Here is an 11,999-nt window from a genome sequence, read left to right as displayed (position 1 = left end):
GCCAGGAAGCTGCTCATAGTGGTCAGGTATCCTGCAGTCACAGACTATATGTCATGCATTCACTAATACCTTAATGACAACTGGCTCAGCGAAACAAAAACAGGGATAATATCTGAGCCTGGCTAACTTGAATGTGTAAATATAACGTGACATGAAGAAAACAGAAAATTTTCACCATTAAACTTATATTGCTTAATAATGCAATTCCTAATGAAGTTCAACTATAGCCCTAGTCAGAATGCTTTTGATGATGAGGAAAGGTGTGATACACATTATAACTAACTACATAAAAACTGGAATAATTTAGACCTACAAGTTAATTATTTACGTGATTCAGTAGTTATTTATTATTGTAAATAATTTGAAGAGATAAAATTCCATATTCCATGAACATACATTGGCAGCAAACTCTTCATAAAATTTTCTACACTTCAGGTAAATGATCATCTTTCCAGGAGATGCACATTATTACTATTAGACACAGTCTGTTTCTGTGGTTTTATTTGTAATGGAAATCCATGTAAAGTATGTCATCCACAAGAATAATTAATTTGGACAGCAAGTACACCAAATATAATTTTACCATTTAGTTAAAAGGATCCATTAATTATTGACAGACATGTTCTGTACTTTATTCTCCAAACCGGTATCAGAGAATGCAGGTTTCTTCTTGCTCCCTTCTTGCTGCTTCTTCTGTTTTTTTGATGGCTCCTGGTCAATTGGTGCAGGCTTAACAAACCTGATCAGCTCAGTCAAACCTATTGAATATAGCATATGTTTGTGGGTAGAGGAAAGATGAACTCTTCATTTAACAGTTAATGTTCAGAGAATCAATTAATCAGAAGACTGTAGCTTTAATTTCCTGTAATTGTAAGCTAGACAATCAAAGGAAATTGAATACATCAGTTGGAGATAAGCTTTGCTTTGTTGAAGAATACATTACATGCTTAGAAAGCAATTATAACATTTAAGAAAATTATTCTCATTTCCGTTGGAATTACTTCATCTTGCTGAAGCATCTGGTAAGTACTCTTTGTAAAATGTAATCACTTCGATATCGCAGAAAGTGTGTTCAGCAGGTTATTGAATTATTTGGTCTAATTCAATCCTCACTCTGCTCAGACATGTGCATCTTCCAGCTCCAATCGCTTCACAATGACAACAGAAAGTGTTTGGGGTGATTTTCTTTCTGATTGCCTTCAGTGTAATCAGGTTAATGCTCATGGTCCCAACTGCTTCCTCAGTCAAGACTAAACAGAGAACCTTGTAATCTATAGTGCTGAATATCAAATTTCTCAGTGAATCTATATATGTTTGTTAAAACATAATGCACTGGCCTCACAGCAAATAACAGTAAATCCGTGAAAGAAACTTCAAAACGTTACACAATTTTCAACATTTTCATCTGGGATGAGAAAACGTCATTTACCAAAAGCACATCTATTAGTAATCCAGATCTAGCAACATATCCTGCATTCATAGAATGCACTACTGCAAATGCAGCCAAGTTTGTTTTAACTGGCACCTGAGAAACCAGCACTGTCAATAAACTAGCAGAAGTTATATACAAATACTGTGAAGTTTACTGTGTTATTCTGTCCAATTATTACAGTTTCTAAAACTTATTTGCCTCAGTATAAATATATTTGTTGTTCAATTGAATGGCAACATGAAGTATCAAATATCGCAATCTACTGCACAGTGTCAGTTGAAGGTTAGAGTGAGAAGGCCCTCTGCTGGTAAATTTTAATTAAGGCAAAGTTGCATTGTTATTTAAATGATTTCTGCTGTCAATAAATGTATAACAGTGATATGTATAACCTCTGTATTACATTTCTATTACTTAGTGTGTGTTTTCACTTTGATTATATGGACGTTTTGATTACCCAGAATATTTGATCAACCAGCATACTCCTGGTTCCATAGGTGCCAGTTAATAAAAAGTTTGCTATATCTAATTCCAAATGCTTCTATCATTTAACACTGATTTCAACTATTTTCATAGGACATTTTAGAACCTCAGCTTGGATTTCTTTTTGTTTTCTTATTTTCAGTATCTTTTCAATCACTATTTATAAATTCTTTTACCTTCCCTTCCATATCTATTAAAATTACCTCAGCCCCTACCTTCACATCAATAACATAACATTTCTTTGATCAATTCATCCAGTTCTCTTAACTCATCCAGTTCAGCACCAGCTCATTACTCCTATTTGATTTATTCCATAATAGCCTGGTTAAATATTAATCTAATACCATTTGACTAGCAGCTACTGACTGGTTTGTAATTTATCCCATTGTTATATTCATGACATCTCATACTGTACCAAAGACTGATAATAACTTCAAACTATTTTAAGGCATTTAACTAGATTTAGGCAGATTGTGTCTCAATTGACACAATTTTGAAGTTAGCTATTGTTGTAATGTTGTCAACAGAGCAGTCAATATGCACATTACGAACAGCAATGTGATAACAATTTTTATTTGACGTTGATTGATGGATAAATATTGGCCAGGATACTAAGTATACCTCCACTGTTCTTTCTCATTAAGTTGAGTTGTGTTGCTGGTAGGACAGGGGCTGAACACTGATCACTTAGTCTGTCAGACTCTTACACCCATGGATACTTACTTGGTGGCATGTATGGCCTTAGACATTCTGGTACCACTATCCCTTCTTCAGTCTGGTAATTCTCCAGGATAGCACACAAAACACGAGTTGTTGCACACATTGTAGCATTTAGCATGTGCACAAATTCAGCCTGGGAAGAGAAGTGTTGTGATATTTATTAGTGCATTTTATTTGTTTATCTACAACCTTAAAATAAAAGAATTCTCTTTTAAATCCATGGGCCTTTTTTTCTCTTCACCTCCCAATTTTCTACCTTAAATCAATCCTGTAATAAAGGGTCCTACAGTTTCACAAGCACTGGTGCGCTCCACCAGTATGCTCACAAATAATCATATCTGAGCTTTGGCTGGGCAGATCATTTAAAGACTCATTTGATATTCAATCACATGCACCTCCACTAAGAATTACTTAAGAGACATCAAGACGACTAGAAATCCTGGTGGTTTCTCTTCTGAGAAAAGAGTCAAGCTAGCTGCCTCATCAATTGTGACCGACTTACTGTCATAACCAGAATTTCTTGATTTGAGAGATTGATTCTAATGCTTTGGTTTATACACTTCCACATTTTTCTTCACAGAGTATGTTTTACTAAATACAAAAGTACCAATTTTCATTCAAGAACTTCCAAACTGTACACCCGAGTATGTCAATTGACAAGTCCATCATAATGTTCTGATTAGATAGGTTATAAAATCAACCAAAATTCTATTTAATAAAAATATTTTCTTTTGCTTAGATTTTCCTGCCTGATACCATATGCTTTTAAATTATTACTTTGATCCTTTCCCAATATTTTGGTAAGTGTTTCTTAAGTACAGTAACACATAAATAAGGAAGGACTCTGACAGGGTGCCTCCCCTTAACCAGGTTGATGAGGATGTGTCAAAGTAACTTGAATGTTTCCATGCTAACAACAAAAACAACCCTACCAGGGGTTAAACATTCTACGATTATTAAGGGCTTCCTGAAAACGTGAACTTGTTTGTAGTCATACCATAATTTAACAGGACATTGATGCCTCTCCAAGTACTGAGGATATATCATCACATAACATACTCAAGCTGCAGATGTTACCAGGAGTGGTTAACCAGCACCAGTACTAACCACAAATATAGAGTCCTGAAGGACACAGCTACCAGACTGAGCCTGTGTTAGGTGGTGAGAAAACCAAAACAAGGAAAAAAACTACTTAGCCTCACCCTTACCATTCTGGCTATTGAGGTTTTTTGGTCCATGACAGTTTTGAGCGTAAAGCTGACTGTGGGGATGATGACCTGGCTTCATACTGAGTATGTGTTCCATTGTGTTGAATCGCAGAATCATCATGCCAAACAGGATAGATTCGGAATCAGTCTAGCCGCTCAAAATTGGACATTAATGAATTCATGGGTGCTTTGGGCCACCAGCAACAAATTAACTGCATGTTACCACAATCTGTATCACCAAGGTCCAGAATATCCCTGTCATTATCTTTAAGCCAAGAATCATAAGGGTTGTTCAGTTATACCCAATCCACCCTGCCGGTGGGGGATTAATTGATGAAAGACTATGGGCCAGAAACTGAAACATCCCAGGCACCTTTATATGTGGATTCCACTGATTTGAAGCAGCAGTTTACTGCCACATAAGGTTAATTGAAAATGTGCAATAAACACACAACATCCATGAAGAAACAAAATGAAAGCAACTTATTAAACGTGAATTTCTTCAGAATATCCCAAGTGCAGAAGTACAATTAAAGTTCTCCCTCTCTTTCCTTTTTGACAATTGCTTTGTTCATCAAGACAAAGGAAGTTTATATTGTTAAAAGGAACATTTCAATTCTTACCATCCAATAGCTTAATTAAAGACAACCAGGCTAGAGAACTGTCAATCACAGTACTTATTCAATCCAGTCCAATGTTACTTAGACACTGTATAAGAACAAACGTCACTTTGCTAATATGAATTTACCAATTGAAGGGGAAGAATGTAATGCTATAGTAATGTCATGAGACCTGGTAATGCAGAAACTCAAACTAATGCTCGAGACATAGTTTGCATCTCATCATTGCAGCTGGTGCAGTTTAAATTCAATTAATAAATCTGGAATTGAAATCTAGTCCTGGTAATGGTGACCAAGAAACTTTCAGCAATTGTCATGTAGTGTTGCAAAACAGAAAGACCTAGGGGTACAGGTACATAATTCTTTGAAATTTGTGTTGTAGGTAGACAGGGTGCTTAAGAAGGCATTTAGCATGCTTGACTTCATTGTTCAGACTTCTGAGCAGAGGAGTCATGTTGAGGTGTTACAGGACGTTTGTGCTCCCTCTTCTAGAGTACTGTGTGCAATTCTGGTCGCCCAACCAAAGGAAGGATATTATTATATTGTAGAAAATTAAAAGATTTATGAGGATGTTGCCAGATAGAGGGTTTGAGCAATAAAAATAGGCTAGGACTTTTTTTTTACTGGAGTGTAGGAGTTGAGGGGTGACCTTACTGAGGTTTATAAAATCATGAGGGGCATGGGAGGAGGTGAATGTCAAGGATCTTTTCCCTAGGGTGGCTGAGTTCAAAACTAGCCAGCATATTTTTAAGGTGAGAGGAGAAAGATTCAAAAAAGGACACGGGCAACTTTTTAAAACACAGCAAGTTGTTCATGTGTGGAATGAATTGTCAGAGGAAGTGGTGGATGCAGGTACAGTTACAACATTTAAAAGACATTTGGATAAATATACAAATAGGAAAGTTTAGAGAGTTATGGGCCAAACAGAGGCACGTTGGATTAGTTTAGTTTGAGAATATAGTCGGCATGGATTAGTTAGACAGAAGGGTCTGTTTCCATGCTGTATGACTCTATGGTTCACTAAAGTCTTTAAATTCCTGAAGAAATCTGCTATCCTTCTCTGGTCTTGCTGAATTTTGATTCTAGACTCATAGCAATTAACTCTTAACTGCCCTCTGAAATGGCCTCACAAGTCATTCAGTTAAAAAGACAAATAGGAATGGGTACCAAACAGTACCTTTAGCAACAACACTCACATCCCATTAAGGAATCAACACTTCCTTAAAAAAAATTTAGTGTCAATTTGTGCAAGAAAGAATATCTTTATGTTCTTGTCTCGCATCCACAAATACTGGCTGTAAAGTGCTTTTAATAGCATTATAATTACATGGGAATGTTTTTACTTTTCATCAATTTTACTCTGTATTTTCAAAATGAAAGGACAATGTGTTGCATTGCACCATTGTATCATCTTATGACTCACTTTGTCCATCATTTTTTTGGTTTGCCCGTATCTGATTCGTAACCTTCGTGCTTGGTAATCTGTACAGTTAGAACAAGACACTAGCTCTCGGAAAGCAACAGAGCCAGGAAACCAGGCTTCCAAGTCCAGTTTTTTACTAGCAGCATGATTCAATGCACCTAACAGAGAAGAATAAACAAAACACAATTCAGATCAGCTTATGATGCAAGTTAAATAAATCAAATGGAATAAAAAAGTATATAATTTCATGTGGAAACATTTTCTATATGGAATCAAGTATACAAGATCACGAGACACAAGGTCTGTCCTCTCTCAGCTCTGCCCCTATCCTTTCAAGAAATTCACAGAATTGTGAATAGTGTAGAAGGCAGCCAGTTAGCCCTCTGTGTCTGCAGTTCTCTGAATGAGCATTTCACTGATTGCGATTCTCCTGCTTTCTCTCCATAACCCTGCATGTTGTTCCTTTTTGAATAACATTATACTTCCCTTCTGAATGCTTCACTTGAATGTGGCTGTTCCCCTTGGTTGATGGATCATGGTTTTGGAGTGGGGGATGCAGGGGGTTCGGAAAGGATTTGAGAAACAACTTTTTTTTTGCTTGGACGATGTTGAGAATCTGGAATGGAAACCTTACAACCTTTGAAAAATATTTGGTTGCGCACTTGAAATATCATAGCATTCAGGGATGTGGGACAAGTGCAGGAAATTGGGATTTGCATGGCTTTAGTGGTTGTTATTGTTGATGCAGACTGAATGGGCTGATGGCCTTTACTGCACTATGAGTCCATGACTCAATGCTTCCACCACACTCAGGCAGTGCATTCCAGACCATAGCCACTTACTATATCAATAAGTTATTCTCCTGTCACATTTGCTCATTTTGGCACTTACTTTAAATCTGTGTCCTCTTGTTCTCAATCCTTTCATTAGTGGGAAGTTTCTCCCTATCCACACCATTTAACTCCTTCAAGATTCTCAATACAGTGGTCAGATCTTGTCTCAAAAAAAAAATGAAACGCTGATTTTCCTGCTCCTTGGATGCTACCTGACCTGCTATGCTTTTCCAGAACCACACTCGACTCAAATCTCCAGCATCTGCAGTCCTCACTTTCGCCCAGACCTTGTCTCAGCCTTCTCCAATCAAAACAGTCGTAATCTCTGCAATCTATTTTCAAACTGAAGCTCCTTATCCTTGGAACCATTCATGTGCATCTTTTCTGCACCCTCTCGAATACCATCTCAATTAACTACACAGTTCATTAGTTCTTTGACATCTATGATAGTTATCACAACAATCAGAGAACAGATGCTGTAACTGAAACAAAGTTTGCTAGGATTTGCCACTCTTGCACATTTATTGTAACAACTTGACAAAGAAAAACCCAAAGCCTTATGCCTGAAAAGTCGATTCTCCTGCTCCTCAGATGCTGCCTGACCTGCTGTGTTTTTCCAGCACAAACTCTCAGGAAAAAAAACAATCAAAGGAAATGAGTTAATGCTGACAGGAAGTCTAAGTGAATCACTTAAACTACTGAATTTTTAATATAAGATTGAGCAGATAACGCTTTACAAATACAGTCATTCATTACACACCACCACTGAACACTGACAATTTAAAAAAAATTTTGTGCATTATGCAGTTACATATTCCTAGTTATCTATTTGACAGAAAAGTTGTCCAAAGTGTCTCAAATTCTGACAGATAAGTGGAATTAGCTTTTGAAATAATAAACATTTTTTATGGGGACATAGATGACTGAAACACATAATGACCTTAGTCTCCATGTTTCGCCCAAAATTTATAGGTACTTAACCTTTCAATGAATTCAACATGGAAATTATTGGTCTTGAATATAATGCATGACAAGAATCATGTTAAAGATGTTCAACCCTCACCACCATTCAAAGAAACTATATGATTTTTCAATTACCTGATACAATATTTACAATGCGGTAAGGAATGCCCAAGGATTGGTAGAATGTTTCAGCAGTTCCAATCATCTCCTCGAAAACGTCCCATGATTTATTATCATGAGGGGAAGCAAAAACAAACTGTTCAATCTGTGAAAAGAAAACCAGATTTATGCTGAGAAAGTTCTCTGCTGTGAATCAATCTTAGCTGATCAAATCTACTGATTTACAATTCTGACATACTCTTCACAAACTACTACTGTTAAATGGAAGTGTTTAACGTAAGCATTTACTGCTGCTATAGTAAAACTGGTCTTGAGGTAATAAAATGTATTTTTTAAATTCTTCCACAGGATGTGGGCATTTCTGGTTAGGCCAGCGTTTGCTGCCAATCACAACTGTCTTTAAAAAAAATGGAGGTTGAACTGCTTCCTTGAACCATTGCAGTTCATTTGGTGTAGGTTCCTACAACTGTTGTTAAGGAGGCAGTTCCAAGATTTTAACCCAGTGATACTGAAGGAACAGTGAGACTGTTTAAGTCAAGATGGTGTACGACTTGGGGAAAATTTGAAAAGGTGGTGTTCAGTGGCGCCTGCTGCCCTTGTCTTTTTATGTGGTAGAGCTTGAGAGTTTGGAAACTGCTACTGAAGGAATTTTAGCGAACGGCAATTATGAACTTGCAGAGGGTAAACACTTCTGACACTGCATTCTGTGGTGAAGGGAATGAAAGTTTAAAGTGGTAGATAGGGTTCCAGTCAGTTAGATTGGTTTGTCCTAATGGTTGGTAAATATTTTGAGTACTGCTGGAACCTTACTGATCCAGGCAAGTGAACAGTATTCCAAAACATTCCAGACTTCTGCCCTGTAGATGCTGGATAGGCTTTGGAGGATCAGGTTGGGAGTTACTTTGCAGTGATCAAGATAATTATTTCCTTTCAGTCTTCTTCCCAACCACCTTCTTTCTGGCTTAGACACTAATCTATTGGACCACTGGTAGTTCACTTACATCACCATAATTATGCATTGCACCGATTACCCATTGATTTAATGGAATTCAGGGCAACTACATCCAAATACATCTACCTCCCCTAAAATTCTCACATGTACCTCCTAGAGGAGAGTCAGGTGGAGAAACCTTGGCTGAGCATTTTTCCTCCCATCATTGGACACCAAGCCAAACAATAGTAACCTTATGTTGGAACCGGTTTATCAGAAACAAAATATGGGTCGTGCCGCATTACTTGATGTCATGACACACTGTGTAATTGACTGAGCTGTCTTCAATACCAAATATATTTACAAATATTTTGATTTACCTTCTCAAATTGGTGAACACGGAAGATTCCTCTAGTATCACGGCCATGGGAGCCAACCTCCTGACGGAAGCAGGTGGAAATTCCAGCATATTTAATCGGAAGATCCTCAGGTTTTAACCATTCATCTCTGTGAAAAGCTGCAATTGGTTGCTCAGAAGTAGCGATCAAGTATTTCTCATCAATTGAGCTGTCTTCCGATTTTTCACTGCCTTTCCCAATAACCTAAATGAGAAAATGGGGATTAGCACTCCAGTTAAAGATCAGATTTCTGCACCCCATCATTTCCCTTTTGGCATTCTTAAGTGCTGATTTTTGCTTGTACTACTGAATATAATAAGCTAACATAAACTAAGAAAGAAAATTACACTTATTTACAAAGGATTATTTAGCTAAAACATTTGGCAAGGGAGTGAAAAATGAAATAAGTATTAAGTACAACAATAGCTGCTTACTCCTAACTAAGGAAGATATGGAGTTGCACTGGATACAGCTTATCAGCACTGTGTAGCTGTAGATTTCAGAAGAAAAAAACAAATAAGGTTCTGGCTTTTACTAAGCAGATGGGAAGAGTGTAAATCAGAAAAGATTATATTATTGTTTAGAGAATTTGTCAAATCCTCTCTCACATACTGCACAGTTTTCATTATCAAGGCATCAGAAAGTAAATACAGCTTTTGGCAGTTTATAAAGGCAAAGATCCTGAAGAATATTTTGAAGAAAGATTGGAGTTTTCTGAACAAAGTTCTTCATTGTAACAGAAATCAAAGTCCTACAGAATGTGGAGGTCACAGCCTCACCCAGTGTCTGCTACTTTCAGCAAGAGCAGTGATGGGCTCTGTATCTTTATGTTGACAGAGGACACAGTGGGTATTCTCTCTTTTTGTTACTATCTAGACACTTCTGTTGAAATGTCCTTTTTGGTATTTGTTGCATCTATTTTTACAGTTCGAAATAAAAACACTAAATTCTGGAACTATTCAGGTCAGGCATCATCTGTGGAGATAGAAACTTAATTTATGATTTATTTCCTGAAGACAATCTTTCCGAAACAAGAGTACAGTCAACTGATGCCATCAGTTCTATGGTAGCTGGATCTCTGCAGTTACTTTTCATATTTCAGCTGAGACGAGTAGTTACCTTCACATTACTTAACCATGTGAACAGTACAATTAAAATGTACTGCAGTAGCACCAATATTCACAGATCTGCACTCTTCAAGGAGTCACAATGGATACCCAGGGACAGGAAACATATCTGAATTTTTGATACTCCAAGTCATCTAGTGTCCTCTATGATGTTCTGGTTAAGACTAGGTCAACATCAAAAACCTGGAATCTTCCAATCCAAATGGCTCAATATAAATTAGGCAGTGCATAACAATGCAGTTCTGGTTGCCCCACTACCAGAAGAGCATGGATATTTTGGTTAGAGTGCAGATAAGGTTTACCAGGATGTTGCCTGGTCTGGAGAGTTGGATAAACTCGGATTGTTTTCACCAGAGAAGTGGAGGCTGATGGGTGACCTGATAGAGGTCTACAAAATTATGAGAGGTATAGACAGAGGTGGAGAGCCAGAAGTTTCTTCCCAGGGTGGAAAGGTCAACCACAAGAGGGCACAGGTTCAAGGTGAGGGGAAAAGTTTAGGGGAGAAGCGTAGGGAAATATTTTCACACAGAGGGTGCTGGGTACCTAGAACATACTGCCAGTGGAGGTGGTGGAAGCAGGCACATTAGCAATGTTTAAGGCGTATCTTGATGGAGACAGGAATGGCAGGCAAACAGAGGGATAGAAACCGAATATGAGCAAGTAGTGGGTCTAAATAAAGATTACAAATCATTGCAGGCTTGGTGGGCTGAATGACCTATTGGATTGTATGCATTGTACATACATTGAGCAAGCTATCAGAAGAGCCCAAAATTGAATTCCAAAAGAGGATTACAGAAACATTTTTCTTTCATTGTTATTTATTACTGGATAAGGCGCTTTCAACACTTTAATACCTTGTAGAGTTCTTCATCAAACTGACTAAGTTGGGCCACTTCTTGCATTACTTCTTTTCTCATAAAGAATGGTGTATAAAGTGGAGTATAGCCTTGGCTGGTCAGGCACCGCAGAGCATACTGGATCAGGGCTTGTTCTAGAAATACCAAGGGACCCTGTAAAAACAGGACCATAAGCATTAAATACAGTTCACAAATCATGATTTGAATCCTCTTGTAGATAACAATACTTCTAAACTTGAATATGCCAAAAATCACTTTGCATGTACACTTTTAAGAAGGTGCTGTACCTTTAAAGAGAGTTGAAAAGCTAGCAAGGACAAAGCACAGAGACTCATGAACAAGATAACAATATAACACTTCGTTGAAACAGCGAGCAGCAGATGGCGTTGCCATGATTCAAAAATAAATTCAAATTCGGCCAATCAGTTTAAATTATGCCTCAAGATACCAAATTCCAATCAAATTTGATGAGTATTTTGAGAATATTAAAACCAATGAAATGATCCGATGTCTTGGGCATAAACCAAGATTTTGAACAGTTAGGGGCAGAACTGCCAAGATACCAGCAAGTACAGACTACCAGCAGAACAGCTCTCTGAAAGGTACCTGTCTATAAGAAATTTGTGCAGCAGAAAACTGAAAAGGTGACAGAGGAAAATCTGCAGAGGAAGACACAAAGATGATTTAACAGCTGACTGGTTTTTGAAAGTTGAATTTTTTTCAAAAATTCTGATTATGATTTATAAAAATCTGCATGGTATTGTAGAGTAGGAGGTAAAGGATAGGTCTAAGACAAAGTAGTTGTAAATAGTTGTTGGTTTTAATATTCTCAGTTGGAAAGAATAAAGTTGTTAATTTTTACTTTAAATAGTGACCTCTGGGATAGC

General features: G+C 37.3%; 1 protein-coding gene across 2 annotated transcripts in view; it reads right to left on the bottom strand.

The window, feature by feature from the left end:
- Nucleotides 1–333: 333 nt before the first annotated feature.
- The window catches only part of sars1 (seryl-tRNA synthetase 1), a 30,685-nt gene continuing 19,019 nt past the window's right edge, over nucleotides 334–11,999 (bottom strand). Inside the window, exons 5-10 of one of the 2 annotated variants that reach the window (XM_060845117.1) lie at nucleotides 11,110–11,265; nucleotides 9,111–9,332; nucleotides 7,815–7,944; nucleotides 5,884–6,041; nucleotides 2,636–2,765; nucleotides 334–758 (exon numbers count right to left, since the gene is read on the bottom strand). In XM_060845117.1, the coding sequence (XP_060701100.1) occupies nucleotides 604–758; nucleotides 2,636–2,765; nucleotides 5,884–6,041; nucleotides 7,815–7,944; nucleotides 9,111–9,332; nucleotides 11,110–11,265 (951 nt within the window). In that variant the 3' untranslated portion in view covers nucleotides 334–603. The remainder of the gene's footprint in view (nucleotides 759–2,635; nucleotides 2,766–5,883; nucleotides 6,042–7,814; nucleotides 7,945–9,110; nucleotides 9,333–11,109; nucleotides 11,266–11,999) is intronic. The other variant, XM_060845116.1, reaches the window with a different exon arrangement.

The sequence above is a fragment of the Hemiscyllium ocellatum genome, chromosome 26 (assembly GCF_020745735.1).
Source record: "Hemiscyllium ocellatum isolate sHemOce1 chromosome 26, sHemOce1.pat.X.cur, whole genome shotgun sequence".
In the NCBI taxonomy this organism is placed as follows: domain Eukaryota; kingdom Metazoa; phylum Chordata; class Chondrichthyes; order Orectolobiformes; family Hemiscylliidae; genus Hemiscyllium; species Hemiscyllium ocellatum.
The sequence above is the reverse complement of the archived record's forward strand: the minus strand, read 5'-3'. Positions and strand labels throughout refer to the sequence as shown.